Below are 19,529 nucleotides of genomic sequence, written 5' to 3' on the forward strand. Positions count from 1 at the left end.
CTTCCTCTCCCCTCTATTTTTCTTCCTGTTTCCAGTCTACAGCTTCTTATCCTCTGTTACTGCTGCTTCCTGCAGCTGAGAAGGACAGTCTGTTGAATTACCACATCCTATCTGTTCAAAAACCAGCTTGTCCATGCAGAATTTTCTTTCAGGTAACATGCCTAATATCTACGTATCCGTGAAATGCTGAGGATTTTTTTCCCTGCTGCTCTCATTGTTTGGAAAAGGATATATCCAGAAGCAGTGAGGAGGAGAAATGAGACATGTCTCTTCAGTTTCTTGTTAATTATACAGTAAGGGATTTACTTGAGAAAACCCAACCTGAACCTGCTGGTCAATTTTCCTTAAAGCTTTAAAGACAGGTCTTAAAAGTGGTGTACGTCTTGTATTTTGTATGTTCTCAGCCTCAGAGTGTGAAGAGGAAAATGTTACAACCTGTTCAAGAGCCACTTAATCTCAATAGACTTCTCAAGAACCGTGTGACTCCTGTCACAATGTGCCTAGAAATTGTAGCACTTGATCTAAAGAGGTTGGTTACTTCAGTCTTCAGAGGTAGTAGCAAAGCCTTCTGGTTTTAGAAGAAAGGAAACCTGTCTGATCATTGTGTATGACTGGATCTCAATGTGAAAATGGAGGGAGAGGATGAGTAACCTTCCACCATCCCTTTCCCCTTGGAAAGCTCCAAGACCCTCTTGGAGCTGCACTTGGCTGCTTTTGGGAGGGTAGAGAAATGTGGTGGTGGTGGTGGTGGTGGTGGTGGTGGTGGTGGTGTCTGTGAGACAACAGCCTGCTCAGCTGGGCTTTCCAGCTGGAGAGCCCTTCACAAAGACAAACAAATATTTGCAGCACAAATTCCTACTTGAAAGGTATTTGACTAAGTGGGCAGTTTCCTTCCTCCCATGTTTGGAAGGTGGAGCAGGTGGAGAGCAGGGCTGGAAAGCAGAGCTTTCCCAAGGGCAGGCCCCTCAGAGAAGCCTAAGAAGGTGGGTGGCACAGAGGAACTTCCGTGGAAGTGATGAGAGAACCTTTAGGCTCCTGAATCACTTGAGCATTGCAGTGCTTAATGCTTCAATGGACCTTCTCTGTGTGTGTGTGTGTGTGTGTAAATACTGTAGTTTAATGTATATTATATATATGAGAAGAGGAGGGGGGAAAAATTATCTGTGTATTGAATTGGATGGATGAGATCTGTTTTGCTGCTGGATATCTCTCTTGAGGGATAATGCTGCATGGATTCACATTCTTTGAGTCAAGAATGGGCTTCCCTGGGTATAAATTTGGTGTAAACCAATCAACTGCCTAATTACTAGTCACTAAGCAGTTAAAGCTGCTTGGCTTGTGTTGTGTATACCTGTTGGTGGGCCTTGCACTATGACTGTTTAGATCAGGTCTATTCAGTTGACTTTTGCTGGAATGTATGCAGTGTGCCAGCTCCAGCTCTCCTAAAGCACAGTGCTTTGTGTCTCCTTCATAGCTGGAAAATATGACAGCATCCAGTAGTTACTTCCTGAAAGACTCGAGCATTGTGAACTCTCCCTAAGGAATGTGGTGCATCTCTCATGTCTGAGACTTCAGCAAAATTCTTGCAAAAATACTTTTTATTTTGAGCTAGAGCCACTGTGCGAGTAGCTCTGGTCTGGTAGCCCTGTTGTATCATAGGACTTTCCCAGACATTTCTATCATGATATTGATTAGGTATTGGAAATTGTGTTCGCTATTGCAGAATGTGTAAAGCATGCTGGTGTGGAGGCTTTGGGTAGATGAAATATTATCAGTTCTTGAAATTCAATATAAAATGCTGCAAAATTGTGCCATGCAAAAGGATTTATCAGTTTAAAAATAAGATTATCTTCTCCCCCTACCTCTCCAGCCACTAGAGGAAGAAAACTAGGGGAAGGGGGATTGAGTGATGTAGGTGTTGTAAAAATCTAAAAAAAAAAAAAAAAAAAAAAAGATTGGCATCAAACAAAAGCATTTTTAGGAGCAATTTTCTCACCCAGACAGTACAGAATTCCCTAATGTCAAACTTGCTTCTAAAGTGATTTATACAGAGCTTGCTAAATCATTAGCAAATTCTTGTGCAAACTATAACAATAAACATCTGAAGAGGTGTATTGAATGGAGAGGAGTACACATGCCCTCTTGTATACATGACTGCTAAGCTTGATTTTGATCCACTTCTGCTGCCACAACTTTTCTGCTGCCAGTGTATTTGTACTGTCACATGTCACAGGGCTTATGCTTGGTTTATGGCTTTATTATTAGCAATGCTGCACAGTCTGTATGCCAGAACATCTGGGACATCATGTAGATGCAGTGTGTTCGTCAGAGTTTAGCATTAGAAGAATCCTAGATATTTAAGTAGGATTTGAGCTGGTTATCCAGCAGTGGCAAGAAAAGTATTCAACCTTACTGTTGCTGATATTGGCAGAGACATATATGTTAATGTCTGTAACGAAATAGAGTACTCCACACTAATGCTGAAAACTTCATAATCCATCAAGAGACAAAAGAACTTCTTTATATATTTTTATATCCTCTGCTGCATTCCAGTTGATTATGTCAATGCTATTGTTATGTGCCATTATCTTCTCTGCTATAATTATCATTCATTTTTTTGGTCATATACTAAAATGCTGCTCGCCTATTCTCTTCTGAATTCAACAATTCAATGTTACACTAGTCTTCATATATAGTGATAAAGTATCTGCTCCTAACTTGGTTGTGTTTTGCCTGAGAAATCTTTTTAAGATGCCTTGCAATTAAAATGAGTTATATTTCAATCTTGTATAAATATATAATGATCCTCACTTCAAACAGTTGCACGGAATTTTTGTCCATCCTTTGTCCATACAGGCAGAGGAGAAAAGTGAATAGTGAAGGTATCAAGGGGGGAAGGAAAATGCACTTTACAGAATCAGAGAATGGGGAAGGTTGAAAAGGACCACAGTGGGTCATCTGAGGCAATCTCCCTGCTCCCATTGCACAGAATTGTGTCTAGATGGTTCTTGAATATCTCCAGTGAGGGAGACTCCACAACCTCTCTGAGCAGTCTGCTCCAGTGCTTGGTCACCTGCACAGTAAAGAAGTTCTTCCTCATCTTTAGGTGGAACTTCCTGTGCATCAGTTTCTGCCCCTCTTGTCCTACTGCTTGGCACCACTGAGAAGAGCCTGGCTCCATCCTCTTGACACCCTCCCTTCAAATACTTCACAGAATATGACAAGTTGGAAGGGACCCACAAGGATTGTCAAATCCAACCCTTAGCCCTGCACGGGGCCATTCCCAAGAATCACACCACGTGCCTGAGCGCATTGTCCAAATGCTTCTTGAACTCTGTCAGCCTTGGCGCTGTGAACACTTCCCTGGGGAGCCTGTTCCAGTGCCCAACCACCCTCTCGGTGAAAAACCTTTTTCTAATATCCAACCTAAACCTCCCCTGACACAACTTCAGGCCATTCCCTTGGGTCCTGTCACCAGTCAGCACTGAGAAGAGATCAATGTCTGCCCCTCCTCTTCCCCTCAAAGGGAAGTTACAGACTGCAATGAGGTCTCCCCTCAGTCTCCTCTTCTCCAGGCTGAACAGACCAAGTGACTTCAGCTGCTCCTCATGTGGCTTCCCCTCGAGGCCCCTCTCCATCTTCATTGCCTTCCTTTGGGCACTCTCTAATGGCTTAATATCTTTCTGATATTGTGGTGCCCAAAACTACACACAATATTCAAGGTGAGGCCACCCCAGTGCAGAGCAGAGCAGGACAATCACCTCCCTCGACTGTCTGGTGATGCTTTGCCTGATACCCCCCAGGACATGGTTGTCCCTCCTGGCTGCCAGGGCACTGCTGACTCACATTCAACTTACCATCGACCACGACCCCCAGGTCCCTTTCCATGGCACTGCTTTCCAGCCTCTCATTCCCCAGTCTGTACAAACATCCAGGTTTGCCCCGTCCCTGGTGCAAAATCCGGCACTTCCCCTCATTGAACCTCATGTGGCTGGCGATTGCCAAGTTCTCTTAATTTGTTGAGGTCTCTCTGCAGGGCCTCCCCGCCTTTGAGGGAGTCAACGGCTCCTCCCAGTTTTGTATCATCTGCAAACTTGCTTAGTATCCTTTCCAGTCCTGAGTCCAAGTAATTTATGAAGGTGTTCAAGAGCAGACGGCCTAAGATGGAGCCCTGTGGAACCCCACTAGTGACAAGTCACCAGTCTGATGTTCCCCATTTACTATTACCCTCTGTGCTTGACCTGTCAGCCAGTTGCTCACCCACCACAATGTGTTTATCCAACTGTGTGCTGGACATTTTATTCAGTTTGGCTCTAAGGTTATCATGGATGACAGTGTCAAAAGCCCTGCTGAAGTCAAGGTAGAAAATATGCACTGCTTTCCCCTCATCCACCCAGGTAGTTGTTTCATTGTAGAAGGCAACCAGTTGGTGAAGCAGGATTTACCTTTAGTGAATCCATGCTGACTACTCCTGATCACCTTGTTAGAGGGTTTGATGTGAGGCTGACTGGCTGGCAGTTCCTTGGGTCTTCCTTATTGCCTTTTTTTTTGAAGACCAGGGTGACATTTGCTTTCTTCCAGTCCTTAGACACCTCTCCTGATCCCCGTGACCTTTTGAAGATGATTGTGAGCAGCCTAGCCATGGTTTCCACCAGCTCCCTCAGCACTAGTGGAAGCATCCTGACAGGGCCCATGGACTTCTGGATAACAAGTCTGCCTAGGTCTTCTCAACCCAGTCCTCCTTGACCAAGGGCAAGTCTTCCTTCCAACATGCATTTACCCTGGTCTCCTGGGTCAGAGATTATGTGCAAAAAACCCCATAAAAATGGAATTTCCCTTCTTTTCCTGTGTCTCTTAACATTTCTTACTGAAGAGTTTTGCTCATGTAGTGACGTCATAGTCTGGAAAAGCACATTTTATTTTCAAAACAGATTTAGTAATTTGTGAATGCATTCAGACTGTAAACAGTGCCTATACTGCCTTATTTCAAGTAGTATCCCATACTGGAGTAATTCTTACTTAGCTCAGATACATATTGGCTTTTACAGATAATACCCAAGACTTTTGTAAAAGAAAAAAACTTAGCAAAATAGTTTTGCTGAGAAGGAATATTTTCTGGGTTTTGTAGTACATAATACAGAAGTAGAAGAGAGATTATTTGCAGTATGGCAATGACATTATACTTTGGTGGAGGAAATCAGTAACATGATTAGTTTCAGAAACTTTGCCATTGAGGATTTACCTTCTGCTTTATATGCTGCATTTTTATGTATTTGTATTTTTTTCCCCAAACAAACTAGGATAGTTATTTTTACTTCAGCTTTGCTTTTTTGTGGTTTGCGTGTTTCTTTGTTTTTAATTTTTGAGAATGAGTCACACAGAAAAGTGTGTATCTGTGTGTGAAAGGGTTGTGTGTGTACATAAATGCAAGGTGAAAGTTAAAACATCTATTTGAATTGGTTTAGATTAGGAAGAAATTATTCACTGTGAGGGTAGTGAGGCACTGGAACAGGTAGTTGCCTGGAGAAGTTGCAGATACCACATCCCTGGAAGGGTTCACGGACAGATTGGGTGGGGCTCTGAGCAACCTGATCTAGTGAAAGGTATCCCTGCCTATGGTAGGGGGATTGGAACTACATGATCCCTTCCAATCCAAGCCATTCTGTGTTTGGGTTCTGAGCTGGGAATCGTTCAAAGTGGATGCATTTGCTCAGATTACCTGGTAAGAGATGAACGTGATGAGAAGGTACTTTTTTCCCTCCTACACTTCTTTCTCCATCACACCTCTTTTGGAGAGAAAAATGAACAAAATACATAAGGAGTCAATTCTGAGTTACTTAGGTAGGAAGAGACCTAACTTCCAAATTTTTTCCGACATATTTAGATCACACATGGCTACTGAGGTCAATGGTACCACTTGCATGAGGAAAATCTATGCAGGCATTTCCCAAACTATTATTTGTGATGGGAATAGCAAGACGAGGAGATGGAGTAGAAACAATGCTCTGTAGTAAAAATGGAAATAGCAAAAAACTTGGAAACAGAAGTCTAAGTTTTGCCTCTTCTTTTTTGAATTATTTTCAAAATGGATCATAAATCTTTTTTTTTGAGATTTGAGGAAACGGAAAGTATTTGTTTCAGTTTTCCTAGATCTCAGTGATGGTAAACAAGGACTTAATTAGAAGACCCACAGTGTATTTGTAGAGATACAGTTTGCTGTAAGAGGGCAAGAAAACAGTTTTATTTTTAAGACTTACCTGACTTCAGTAGGTAAACCTGTTATATCGAAGTTATTTGAAAAAAAAAGTCTGTTTCAAGATATCTCTTTACTTTCTGGCAATCTGAAATAGTGTACTAGCGCTTACTTGCACCTTGTCAGTTTGAATAATATTTTCAAATTATCTGGCTTTAGTGTGAGGGTAGCTGGTTCTGCTTCATGAGTGCATGTTGCAGGTGGAAAGACTTGCACATTCTCTTCTTCTTTCCCTTGTTTTCCCTCCACGTGTACTTTTTTCCACTACAGAGTATGGGCATGTGTTGATCAAATCACAAGAGGTTCAGATTATAATTGGTTGTTTAGGACAGTCCTAGCACATAGGTTGTCTGGTTTTTTTGATGGGCAGATCCTGATAAAGATCAGTCCAAGGACAGGTGAGTAGTAGGAAGATGAACATGGAGCAGGAGGGGAAAATGGAATGTGAAAAAGCACAAAATGGCTCTGCCTCAATAGTTATGTACTTGGACATGAAGCATGTTGAAATGTCTTGAAAGATACCAAGGTAGCTCCTTGCCAGTGGCAAGTTACTCAATGTAATGAAGCAGTAATTTCAGTGTAAATAAAGTACAGCTGCTGACAATTTTTTTTTCCTTTTTTTTTTCTTCTGCAGATATTCCTGAAATACCAGAAAGCATCTCATTCTGCAGAGCACTACAGATAGCAGATTTCAGTGGGAATCCCCTGACTAGGTAACTTCCACCTTCTTCTTAGTACTTGACATACCAGAATTGCAATTTTACTGTAACAATTACAATTTTAAATAAGTCCTTAAAAATTGTGATCTATGCTGTCTATGTAATCTTCCCAACACTGCTTGTCTCTGGCAAGGACCACAGCAAAAGTTTAGATGTAAAAAGTGATATGCATCTTTCCTGGGAGGAGATGAAATTTGTTAGTCAACCAGGAAAAATGTAAATCTGATTGTCTATAAAGTAATTTTCATTCCTTTTCTTATATGCATAGGAATACCATGCTCATACTTGGGAGAGATAAAGCAATGGTTAGTGCAAATGCATTGGCACAAACCCAGGTGTCTGACGATTTGGAATAGACTGTAGATCAGCTGCTGCAGATAATGGCTTTTACTAATGATTAAAGCTTGGACTAGCATTTCATCACTCTCCCATCAATTGGAACACAGTGACATGCAGTAACATGAGGCAGAAATGACTGTGTGTGTCAGTGGCTGCTGTGTCTGCTGCCAGGCTGTGTTCTGATGAGCTGAGGTTTGGGGGTTATGTCCACTTTTAGTACAGAAGAGTTTTGTTTCTCTGCTCAATTTGCTGCAGAATTTGGAATTTATCTAGTGAAGTGAGGGTGGAGATGGCAAGGAAGAGAGGATCTGCTAGTTAAAGCTTTTACATACTATTAGGAGAACTATTTCTTAAGCCAGCCATTGCCACAGAACTTTGTGATGCTGAGCAAGTCACATAAGCCAGAGCGTTCATAGTGGGTGCTCACTGACCTGCTTTGCTTTGCACTGAGATGGTTAGGAATACTTGCAGGGTTAGCTGGCTGGCTGGTCTGCCGGAGTGCTGAGAAACAGGAGTGTGTGTGTAATAGCTTTAGCTGCTCCAGTGGTTTCGCAAGATGGCTTCTTCCACGTGTGCAGCTTAGATTCTTCAGAAGTGCGCTTTGAATATCACCCGTAGTGCTTCCTAAGTTCTCTGGAAAGTCACATCTCTGGGCATTAAAGGGACACTTGTGATCTTAATCCCTGTGGCTCTGTAGCCTATTTATACAGTGAGGATAATAATACCACAAAAATCCGGCAAAGCAAACTGACGCTGAACTGATGTTTGGATATGCAAGTGGTGAGGGTCATTGAACAGCTTTTTTCCAGGCATCAGTGTGCAGCATATAAAGCTCAGAGCTGCATCTTGGGGTATTGAAATCAAAACTGTCTGTAGTAGCGTTCTAGTTATTTTTCTTCATTTTTTGTGCTCAGTAAGGCCTGAGGCCTAAGTAATGTGTTTCCTCAAATAGTACTTGTAATGCACAGCTACAGCTTCGTGGAATTCACAAGAGAGTTTTTCAATGGTGTTGAAATAGATCTCCTACCTCTTTGTAGACAATTTAAGGGAATTTTAAAAATTCATGATGACGTGGCTCCAAAGTGTATGTGTGTCCTGGAAAACATCACTCCAAGCAGTTTGCTAAGTTAGAAAGCACAGACACCAGAAGCTGTTCATGTACGGTTGCCGGGTATTTCTGTCATGAGATCCAGAATTTCAGTTTTACCTGTATAACAACAGCATGTAAGTTTGGCACTGATTTGCCCAGGCAGAGTGGAAAAGTCTAGTAGTTATTTCCTTTTCTGTGTAATATTCTGGAACTTTTTTAAGCCATTAATTCTTGTCCTTATTTCCTCTAAGCTTAAAAGCCAGTCGGAGATCTTCCTGATCAATGTCCTACCACTATTGCAGTGTATGTTGCCTCACTGTCAAACTTAAATGATTGATGAAACTGGAGCATTAATACTGGCTGGTGGGCCATTTTCCCAGCTGTCTTCAGATGATTTCAGGTTTATATTGATTAAAAGCAGGTGCATTTATTACAGTTTAGACTGGAAGTCCACTGCATGCTGCAGATAGAATATAATAGTTCTAATTGGAAGGGACCTATTGTCATCATTGAGTCCAGCTGTCAACTTCAGGGCTGAGCAAAAGATAATCAAACCATTTAACTCCACTCTTAAACCTGCTAGAGTCTAAGTGATAGTGAATTGTTCCAGTGAAGCTCACATTTTGAAGATGTTGAGCACGTTCTGTTAATAAGGTTCAGATAATGATTAGCAGTGTAGTACAGAGTTGAGCACATGAACAACCTTCCCCCCTCCATCCCCAATTTAATTTGCCTTTTTCCTTCTCCCCATCCCATTGAGCACAGTTATATTTGCCTGTAGGTGTGTGTCTCCCTTTGGCTAGTTGCCTGCAGGTCATATCATGTGCCTTGAGCTGAGTGATGGGGAGAGCAGGAACCAAACCAAATTCTACAGCTTGAGCTTAGGTGGCGTGCTCTGGGAGTCAAGCACAAGCTGGGTGGCTGGGCCAGGGGCTTCTTCTCCTTTACCTCATTGGCCCTATTACCCCGTCCTGTCTCCTGTGCAACTGCAAACTGAGCTGCTTGGTGCCACTGGGCTGCCAGTGAGTAGTACAGGAATCCATCAGTGTGAAGGGAAGGGGGAGCCAAGCCTTGCAGGAGACCGACTGAGTGACAGACCTAAAGGCTTTGGTAACTTTGGGAGTGTTTTGCCTATGACTGCATTTTATAGTGTAAGAAGGGAGGGATTACATGCTGTTGTGTTGTGAACCAGTAAATGTGGAATGCTGTAACAAAGAACATTGTCTTCATAGTGAACAGACTGTTTCTTCAAAAAGCAGCAATTGAAGAGCAGCTTAGTATCTAATACAGAATGGCCATACTATAAGCATGTATGTAACTGAAGCCTGAATAAAAATAAATTTTAATTATTTTACCATTTGGTGATACAAGAAAATAATAGTAAAAAAGTTTTGGTTTTTTAATGTTTTTCTTTTTAATTTTTGTGAAAATGCTTAAAATGTTCATAGTGCGTAACTACAGCTTTTTGAAGTTCCAAATTGGGGACAGGGAAGAGGGGGGCTGGGAGACAAGTATATTACCTATTCTTTGACACAGAATAAACTTAAAAGTCAGTAAATCATGGGGTTTTTTCTTATTATGATCCTTAGAATTCTCTGAGAGTCATGCTGGAGTCTGGGAACGTCTCCCTCTGTGTGTATTTGCTAAATAAACTCTTGTTCACATGAATGAGAATACTTCTGCTGGAAGTCCTTGATTTGAATTAATATCTCCATAGGTTGCCTGAAAGCTTTCCTGAATTGCAGAATCTAACGTGTCTTTCAGTAAATGACATCTCTCTGCAAGCACTACCTGAAAACATTGGAAAGTAAGTTTTTTATACTATATTACTCTCTTAATTTATTTTCTCGTTATTGTTATGCTTATTGTATAAATGACTTGCATAATTGTATGTAATACTCCTATAAAATTATTTACAGGTCTATCCTTATTTTTTCTATTCTTTCAAGTCTGAGGGATCTGTTTAAAGAAATCCCTTGGCATTTTCACTTGACATTAGCAGGCTAATGCAGAATCTTCAACATGTGAAGATATGTGTATGGTTCAACTACTTTCTCTGTGATTTAGAGTAACTTGGAATTTTAGGTGCAAAATTAATTAGGTGTTTTGTGATGTCAATCTGACCTTTTGCTTTCCTACGTTGTAGTAGATCATTGATCCATTATTGTGAGCATGTCAGATGGCTTGCAGCTTAGCTCAAAACCAGGCAATTGTTGGCACAAGAACAGATGGGTAAAAGCTGGCAGAGATCAGGATGGAAATTAGAAGGTTCATAACTAACTATGGGAGCAGTCTGGTTCTGAAAAAAACTCCAGTGGGAGCTGTGGAGATGAAAGGAACAACTCTTAAAGGTGAAATTTTATAAGCTTTTAAGATGTGTTTGTTAACTCTGGAAAGTAGAGCAGAGTTGCAACAACAGACTTCCAAAGTGGAGACATGTGGAAAGTGAACAGTGTTTATCTGTCTCCTTTTGTCTGAAATGAACATTCATACTTTCAGAAGGGAAGTCTCTGTCCTGTTAGTGGGGAGAAGGGTATCTTTTCCAGTTTGAAGGAGAAGAGGTAATTCCATGTTGCCTCAGTTGAATACATGAGAATGACTCTGCTAGTTCATCTCAAAGGCTCATCTACCCCAGCTTCCTTCTACAGTTACAGTAAGTAGATGCCTAGTGAGAATTAAAAAGTGTGTATTTGATGATTTCTCTTTGCATCCTCTGACTGTTTCTGGTTCAGAGGACTTCCTGAACTTTAGAGTTTTGGTTTATCTAATTGATAGCCCATAATGAATCTCTCTTCAACGTACTTGTCCAGTTTCTCCTTGAGGATGCGTAGACATCTTTAGTGTTCTCCCCTGGCAAATAGCTGCACAGGTCTATTACCCTTTGCATTGATTTGTTGTTGGTTCAGTCAATTCCAGCTGTTTCTAAACAGGAGTCCTCTTGAAAGGATTTTAATAATAAGAGCCCCTGCAATGTAGTCAAGTTCAGACGAGCATTACTTTAGCCACTTCTCATGGGTATGAAAGCTGTCAGCTGGAACCATTCCAGCAGCAAGAGAAGCAGAAAATGTCCTTTGAAACCTTCTGCAAGCACTAACCCGTAGAGTTAATGTGCATCCAGTGACTAGGGGAAAGTCTTACCTAAAAATTGCATGGGCCAAGGTTTTTGTGACATTCTTCCTGTTCTGTAAAAGTCCACAAAACTTTTCATGCAGCTTTTCCAGCACTGGCAGCTAAAACCAGGCCTGTTCAGACTTTGCAGTTGCTGAAAACCAAGGTCAAAAATTTGGGATCCTGCCTGATTCTGAAAATAAATATAAGAAACATGACAAGCTGAAATGATTGCCAAAGCATGCGGTGGACTGCTGCTTTGCAGACAGTAGCTAGGAAGGTTGCTGGCTTCCTTGAGAGCTCACTGGCTGTGGTGGCTGTGGCTTCTTGCTTGTCCTGCCTGTCATTTGGTAGTGTGAGTGGTGATAGACTCTGTTCTGGAGCAAATGACTGGAAACGACTTTGGTTAAAATGGGGATACCAGAGGTTTGTAGAGATGTCAGTATATGGAGCTGTGCAAGAAAAAAAAGTAAAAATTTGCCTCATACTGGTCCTAAGCAGTTCATGGAAATGCTGTCATACTATTTCAGCCCTGTGTGAGCTGTTGCAGAACAGAGCAGTGTAAACCCTCCTCCCTCAAGGTCACTATTTGATTCCCAATATTGAAGCTAAAAATCTGGGGTTCTCACTTGCATCAGGAAGACCCATGTGCTCATCCTGGTGGTCTTGGAGATTTCTTCTGAGAGATAGACATTTATTCAAGTCTGACAGGCCTGCTTTGATCCGGGAAGTGTTCCCACATTTGCCGTCTAGAATATGAATAGTGTATTTTTACAAAAACACATTTTAATCTCATTAGTAGAAGTTTTTATTATCAAGTTTATGCTTAAAGAAGCAGAGACAAATGTGTGGGACTCTTGTTTTTTTCTCATCAGGTATTCCTAGTAGGTGGGAATCTGGCAGTTGGAGAGTCAACAGTAAGCTTGGACTAAGGATGGATGCTTTTGAACTCAGAAGAATGTTAATGTAGCATGAGGGAAACTCATGGGGTATCCACCCAAAATGTAACTGTTCTTGAAGTGTGTTGAGGAATGTCTTGGCAACAGACAGAAAGAGATCCTGTCTGGTTCCAACTGGAAATTATTGGGAGGTCGTCTTTGTAGCGACCTAGCAACCTGAAGTCCTTATAGATTGCTTCTGAGAGGGAATTTTACTGGATTTTTAGCATTAGATACTTAGGTTAGAGATTTGTTTTTTTTCAGTCTGGCTACCAACAAGTGCAACTTTCCTTTTTTAGTTTACAAAATTTTCATCATTTATTGCAAGTAAATTTGATGGTGCAGCCAACCAACCTGCGTTTGGTAAAAGTAGTGAAATGCTCTGTGGCTTCTCCAAAGGTTGCATACTTGTACTCTGTTTCCTCCTTTGTTCTACTGGGACCCAAAAAGTAGTGGGAATTAGAAAGTAATGCTAATTGTGTTTTTCTGGCTGAGCAGACTAAGTAAAGCTCTTAAAAGTGTTTGGATATGTTTGCAAATGCCTTACTGGAGTTTCAGTGTCCTTTGGATAATAATGCATGGTGTTATTTGATGGAATAGGCTGGACCTGTGTGCGCTCTGTGTGAGATCTGTCAAATAGTGAGCAAACAAAAAAAACATACTGGTGTTTTATTCTACTCTAGTTGGGCATGTTTGGGGAAAAATTTGAAGTCCATGTGCTTTTTGCAGGTCTTCTAATGACTAGAGCATGTGGAAACTTGGGGAAATGCATCCTAATTTCTTACAGTCTTATGGTGCTTTCTAGAAAGCTACCTAATACAACCAGTGAAATCTCATTCATCTTCGTGTAGTACCGTGATCAGTATATATTTAGGGCCTTTTTTTGTTTCTTTTTTTTAACTACCTACTTAAAATCTTGTGGCAATGCAAATTTGCCTTACTGTCTTAATGGGGAAAGCAGCAAAAGCATTGGCAAATACTTTACAAACAGTAGTAATGTAAATTTTAGTAAGGAAGTTCTTCCTAATGGCAGATAATAGACTTGAATTGCCTTGTGGTGAGCCATTAGTGGAAGTGTGTCTTCCTTGTGAATTCGGATATTCAATCCGTTTTTCCCCTGGTCTGATGTATAAGGTGAGTGAGTGCCAGAGTTCAGCTTCACTGTCCCAGGCCAGCAACTGAGCTTGTTCAAACCATTGATATGTAGAGTTCCATTAATATTTTTACTGTGCCATTAAGAATTCTTCTGCACAGACCTTTTATATTTTTCTTTTCCTTTGTGTTGCTAAAAGGAGTATTTTTAAGGGTCACAACTGGATGTTTGAAGAACATAGGCAGGGCCTTCTTTGAACATTTTGCCTTTCCTCGTGCTTATTCGTAGCCGTGCTCAGAGTATGTCAGATTTTCTTAGTCTGTGTGACCACTTCAGTCGGCTTATCCAATGCTGGTACATGTGCTGACAGTTTTTCCCTGCTGGATGTAGCCTTCCTCTTTTAAGCTCATGTATTGTTTCAGGGCTTGCTAAAAATATGTGTGATACACTACTTTAGGACTGGATAAAAGACTAGATATCTTAATGTTACCAGTGCTCCTTTTTGTGTTTCTTTGTGATTTGTGTTCTCCTAACTTGTAGTTTGGTTGCTCTCTGGAGTAAAACAGTGAGTGTTAATACATCTGAGATACTTAAGCTAATAATTAGGTGGGTGCAGCTTGGAGCAGTACTTGTCCTGTTGGGTAGTTGAACTATTTGGAGAAACAAGTTACGCCATTTAAGCTGTGAGTAGGAGTGTCTTTTACAGCATTTCTCAGTCTAATGAGAGCAAGTGTAATTTCCTTGCCTATTCTGCAGGACTGTGTGTGTCTGTAGAGCTGCCCAACAAGCAGGCATAACCTGTTCCTCCCAGCATTGGTAACATTTAGGAATTTCCACTTACTTCTTGGGTTTCTCTTCAATACTTACTTATTTGTGTAGCACCCAAAGCACAAGGCATGACTGTCTGAAATTCAAAAATCAGAGTATTTGTATGTAAGGGTATTTGAGTAAATCGAGGCTTCCTAGGGCATGCCTTACAGTAGTAGCATAAATAATCTAATGTCTGTCTGTCCCTAGCACCTTCTTTGTCCATATGTGTTCATTCTCTAATGTTGGCTTCAGCTCACTGTGACATTGGCTTTTTACCAGCAAAGATTTGTGATTTTAGAGAGCCATATAGTGCTGCTTTTCAAGTTATTTTACAGATGGCACATTATTATTTATTTGTGGTTCTTAGACTTGAATGAGATCCAGTTACCTTCTTTGGAAAGCCTTTTATGTATGTCTCTGATGTTTAATCTAGCGTTGGACTCTCAGAAGGGTGCTTCACGAGGAATTGTCCTTAGCTGAAAAACCAGTCCTTTCAGCATGAAATGCATGTTTGAAAAAGACAGTTATCTGTCAAATTCTGTGGGGACAGCAAAATCAACAAGTTTCTTAAATGGCTGAAGCAACGGCCAGAGCTTCACTACTGTGCTTTAAATTACAATTTAAGAGCTGCTGTCCATCAGCACACCAGACATCTAACTGATACCCAGTTTTTAGCTTTCACAATTTTTTCAGCAGTCTTGTCTGTGCATGGAAAAGATAAAGATTGCCAGATTACTTTTATTTCTTTTGGATGCTAAACTTTAAATTATGAGATTATTCATGACTGGCAGGAAGGGTATTTTGAAAGTTCCCTACGTGGTAAATAAAAAAAGCTTTCCTCCGCCATACGCAGTCTTTATTCCTCCCCTGAAAATATACAGATGGTCTCTTACTTGAACATGATCTTGAAATCCTGAGAATTCAACAAAAGATCATAGAAATGTAATGATTTGTAGTATCCCCATCATTCACAGCCTCCCCTTCCCCTTTTTTGTTTTTTTTCAAGAGGACTGCACAGTCTCTGATGCAAGAAAGTAGGATAGTCTTATTTTGGCTTTAGAAACTTTTAACGTGGGGAGGGTGAATTTCTTTAGATGGGAAGGATATTCTGATGCCTATGACTGATGAGTCTGGTTTACCCCCAAGCTGCAAGCAGGCTGAAAGGATCTGTGGACCTTACTACTGAAAGGGAATTACCAGGTAAGCAGAGAACTTTTCCTCTTAACGTTTGCAGCTAGCAGGTAGAATGCTGGAACAGGCATTTCATTGTGAAAGTGAAAATAATGAAAAGAATAGAACGGATGTTGCTGCAGTTAGCATTGTTTTGCAGAAAGATTTGTTATAGGTGTGCTTTTCAACAGTCATGGAACCATAGATATCCAGAGATTTCACGTTAGTCACTGAATGTGGTGGTTTTGCATATATATGTTTAATTCTAGAGGTTTTGAAGTTTTCAGCAGTCTCTGAACCAGAGTCTCTAATGTTGATTGGAATAGGAATAGCTGGAGAGAGTAAAAGGTCTTCAAAGGGCAGGGTGACATGCTCAATGCAGATGATCCAGAAGCAGATCAGAATGGCATGCTAATCCTGATAACAGATTCCTGGGCCAGTCCTTGACTGTGTTTTTCTTAGTGTATGCTTGGATGTCTCAAGTGTAGATTACACATCTGGTAATCACACAGAATGGAAAATGTTCTTAAAATTGTGTGGAATAAGACAACGTAATTCTGTTTTCAGGTTTAGCATAGTAATGTCTGATTAACATATGGTTTTACATGATTCAGCAGAAGTGAGGGGGAGGGTTATCTTGCAAATACATAGGAGAAGAACTGGATGTAGGTGGTCTGGCCAGGCTGATATAAGTAGTATTAAAAATAGTATTAAAAGCTCTTATTCTGGTTTATCTGGATTTAGCATGGCAAGTAATATTTACAGAGTCTGAGTTGGTAGAGCATTCAGTGATAATCACGGCTGTTTGGTAACTGCCAAAACTGGATGTAAAGGAACTCAGAAGTTTACTTCAGGAACTCTTTAACAATGTAACAGTGAATGCAGTGCCGTCTGGCCTTTAAGTAAGAGATATTGCATCCTGTATGTTACACAAGAAAAAAAATTGGCACATATTTAGCGGTATTTTTTTGAAATTAAATAATTCCATTTTTATTGAAGTTGTTGAAGATTGACGTTGCATGAGTGGAATGGAAGATATTTTGAAAATGAAATCATGTTGTAATAGTGAATTGGCTTAACCTTTGCAGTCTGTGTCAGTAATCTTGATAAGCAAATTAGACAATGTTTGGTTAAAGCATTCAAAAGTGAACAGGCTGAGCTGTAATTATGAATCTCTCTTTTCTTCTTGATTATGCCTTTTGAAGGGTTCCTGTCCATTCTTTTGGTCCATGCGTGTTGCTGTGCGTGTGAGGGAGAGAGAGCAGAGCTTGAAAGCCAAGCTTATGTAGAAAGCTAGTCTTAACTAGCAGCTTAGACTACCTCCGTAACATATTTAGCGAATTCCTTGGCCATAAACTGTGGAACTTTACTCTGTTTTTAAAATTTGGATGTTACTTGTACTACTGGCGATCTGTTTAGGCTTTCCTCCAGAGAGTGGCTGAAAGATACTGGTTTTTTATCTTGTTTTTACTTGTGGAAGATCTGTAGATTTTTACAAGCCAATTAATCGTATTGACAATTCAATTCAAGTAACTAACTATGCAATGCTCTTTCTCTGGCTTTCAATGCCTTTGCTGTGTAAGTCTAGGATGAAAAAATTATTAGCTTTACTTTTTTTGTGCCTGTTTAAAATTAGTCTTCCAAGGAAGGAGTATTTCCCTCCTGTAATTTGTGTCGACTTCTCCCAGCTCTGTAGAAAGTGGCAGGTATTAAGACCATAATCCTTAATTTCAGATTTTGTTACTAGAATTGTTCTTACTAAAATGCTACTCTGCTTGTCAAACTCCAGAAATGACCTGCTAAAGAAAGCCATATGTACCTTTCCCTTGAATATGATACACTTAAATTTGAGAGGATGTGTAATTTAGATACAAGTTACATCAAGTTACTCTGTCTCCAAAAAAGAGGAGGGGGAAAGCTCTTGAAGATGATTTCTGGATGAATGGTCTTTAATAATACTAGTGAGACCTAATAACAGTTTCATCAAACCAAATCTAGTTACCTTGCTTTCTAGTTGTTTTTTCAGCTTCCCTTGTATTCTGAGGTAGAACTATAGGACTTCATGTGTGTGAACATAGTTTGGTAGTGCCCTCATTTTGGAAATTCATACTTCCTGTAATTTCTGACTCACATAAGAATTTGCGAGATTCATTACCTAAGAATTTGCAAAAATATCTTTCCCATATTGCATGGTGTGGACAGAAGGTCTCTGTCTTTCAACTCTACCAGATTAATTTTACGAAGATTTATCAGTGCTCTTTATCATTCACACTGTAAAACAGGTTTCTGTAACCAAAGCATAACCAAGGCAGGACTGTTGTATTATTTGTAGGTTATCGTATAATGGATATGAATTGTTAGGTTCTTTCATGGTAACTTTGTCTAATTGTATGTTAGCATTATGCAGTAGTTGGAAACAAATAAGCATGTAGTGTTGAACCTTGTAAGAAGAAGGACAAAATGCATACCTTGAGCATATTGACCATGAACTACATGGTTATGTGTTCAGAGACCCTTAGGAAATTCACAAAGCATATATGGCATGTTCAGGAAGCATATATGGCTTCCCTATATGGCTAATGTTGCTTTTGTTGCATTGAAAATATCATTACACCAAAAATCCACATGGAGCTGGTTGTTCAGACACTGAGGGAAGATATGTTGCTGGCAGGTAGAGTAGTTGTGGGTGAAATACATCAGACTGAGGGAAGAACTGAAGTGGTAGTTAACTCTGCTGTAGGAACTCTTGAAACCATCCAAGTTTAAGCATCTTGGTAGAATTTGGTAGAATGGGTTGGAAGGGAACTTCAGAGATCATCTAGTCCAACCTTCCTGTTGTGGGCAGAAACTTCTTTCATTAGATTTGGTTGCTCAAAGCCCTTTACAACATGACCTTTGAATGCTTTTAGGGGTGGGGCATCTACAACTTCTCTGGGTACCCTGTAACGTGTCTCACAACGCTCACTGTAAAAAAATTTCTTCTCCAGACTGAACAATGCCAACTCTGAGCCCGTCTTCATAGGAGAGGTGCTCTAATCCTCTCACTGTTTTTGTGGCCCTGCTCTGGACCCATTCCAGCAGGTCTGTTCCTTTCCTGTGCTGGGGCCCCCAGGGCTGGATGCAGTGCTCCAGGTGGGATCTCACCAGAGCAGAGTAGAATCACTTCCCTCAGCCTGCTGGCCACACTTTTTTTGATGCAGTCCAGGATATGGTTGATCTAGGGGCTGGAGTTTAGAGATTGGTCTTTTCAGGGTCTTTGTGCAGTTGGTGATACAGTCAATGAAGCGAGGAGAAGAGAAAGAGGCTTCTTTTTGGAGTGTCTTGGAACAGGAGCCTATCTCGAAGGTACGTACTGTACCTTTACATACGTGCCGTCTGAATAAGTGGTATTTTACAATGCTATTTTATATGATAGCTTTCAGATTTTCACATTTTAAACTGCACCTAGGTTTGCTGGGAGCCGTTTCTCTAACTGGTCAAAATTTAAGAATAATGAGTCACAAATTTCCTTTAATTTTCTGACTTCTCTGTCAGATGGATCCACCTTAAACATAACATTTCAGTCTAACGGTGCAGCTTTGCTGGTTTAAACTTAATAGACTTAGTCTGTATTTTACATTACTTGGTGGTTAGCTTCATGTTTCTTATTGGGGTCGACTTTCGTTGGATTTGGACTTAAGACCTTGGAAGAAGTAGAAAGAATAAAGAGTGTGGGGCAGTGTCTTTTTTTGTTCCAGGGTAGAGTTAGGGTTGTGAGCATGCTGTGGGTGAGAATAGCTGTAGAATAAATGAAGCATTTATCCTTCAGAAAGCTGTGTCATTAGAGATGAAAACATAACCTGATAGATAGTTTACTCCCGTAAGAAGAGAACCTCACCTGGGACTGTGGTGGGCCACAGTCTCCAAAATGCATGGAATGTGGTTGAGTGCAGAGGTGGCTGTGTGTGGGTACTTGCAAGGACACAGCTACCCAGGGAGTCCCCACAGCACTGCAGAACAGCTGCCTTCC

The 19,529-nt window shown here is 40.6% G+C and overlaps 1 protein-coding gene across 2 annotated transcripts in view; it reads left to right on the top strand.

The window, feature by feature from the left end:
• Positions 1-19,529, top strand: part of LRRC1 (leucine rich repeat containing 1) — a 66,246-nt gene that overhangs the window by 22,227 nt on the left and 24,490 nt on the right. For both annotated transcript variants that reach the window (XM_051777861.1, XM_051777862.1), the window contains exons 3-4: positions 6,888-6,966; positions 10,119-10,208. In XM_051777861.1, coding sequence (XP_051633821.1) covers positions 6,888-6,966; positions 10,119-10,208 — 169 coding nt within the window. The remainder of the gene's footprint in view (positions 1-6,887; positions 6,967-10,118; positions 10,209-19,529) is intronic.

This window comes from Manacus candei, unplaced genomic scaffold, assembly GCF_025592945.1.
Source record: "Manacus candei isolate 608988 ecotype Guabito, Panama unplaced genomic scaffold, ASM2559294v1 h1tg000011l, whole genome shotgun sequence".
In the NCBI taxonomy this organism is placed as follows: domain Eukaryota; kingdom Metazoa; phylum Chordata; class Aves; order Passeriformes; family Pipridae; genus Manacus; species Manacus candei.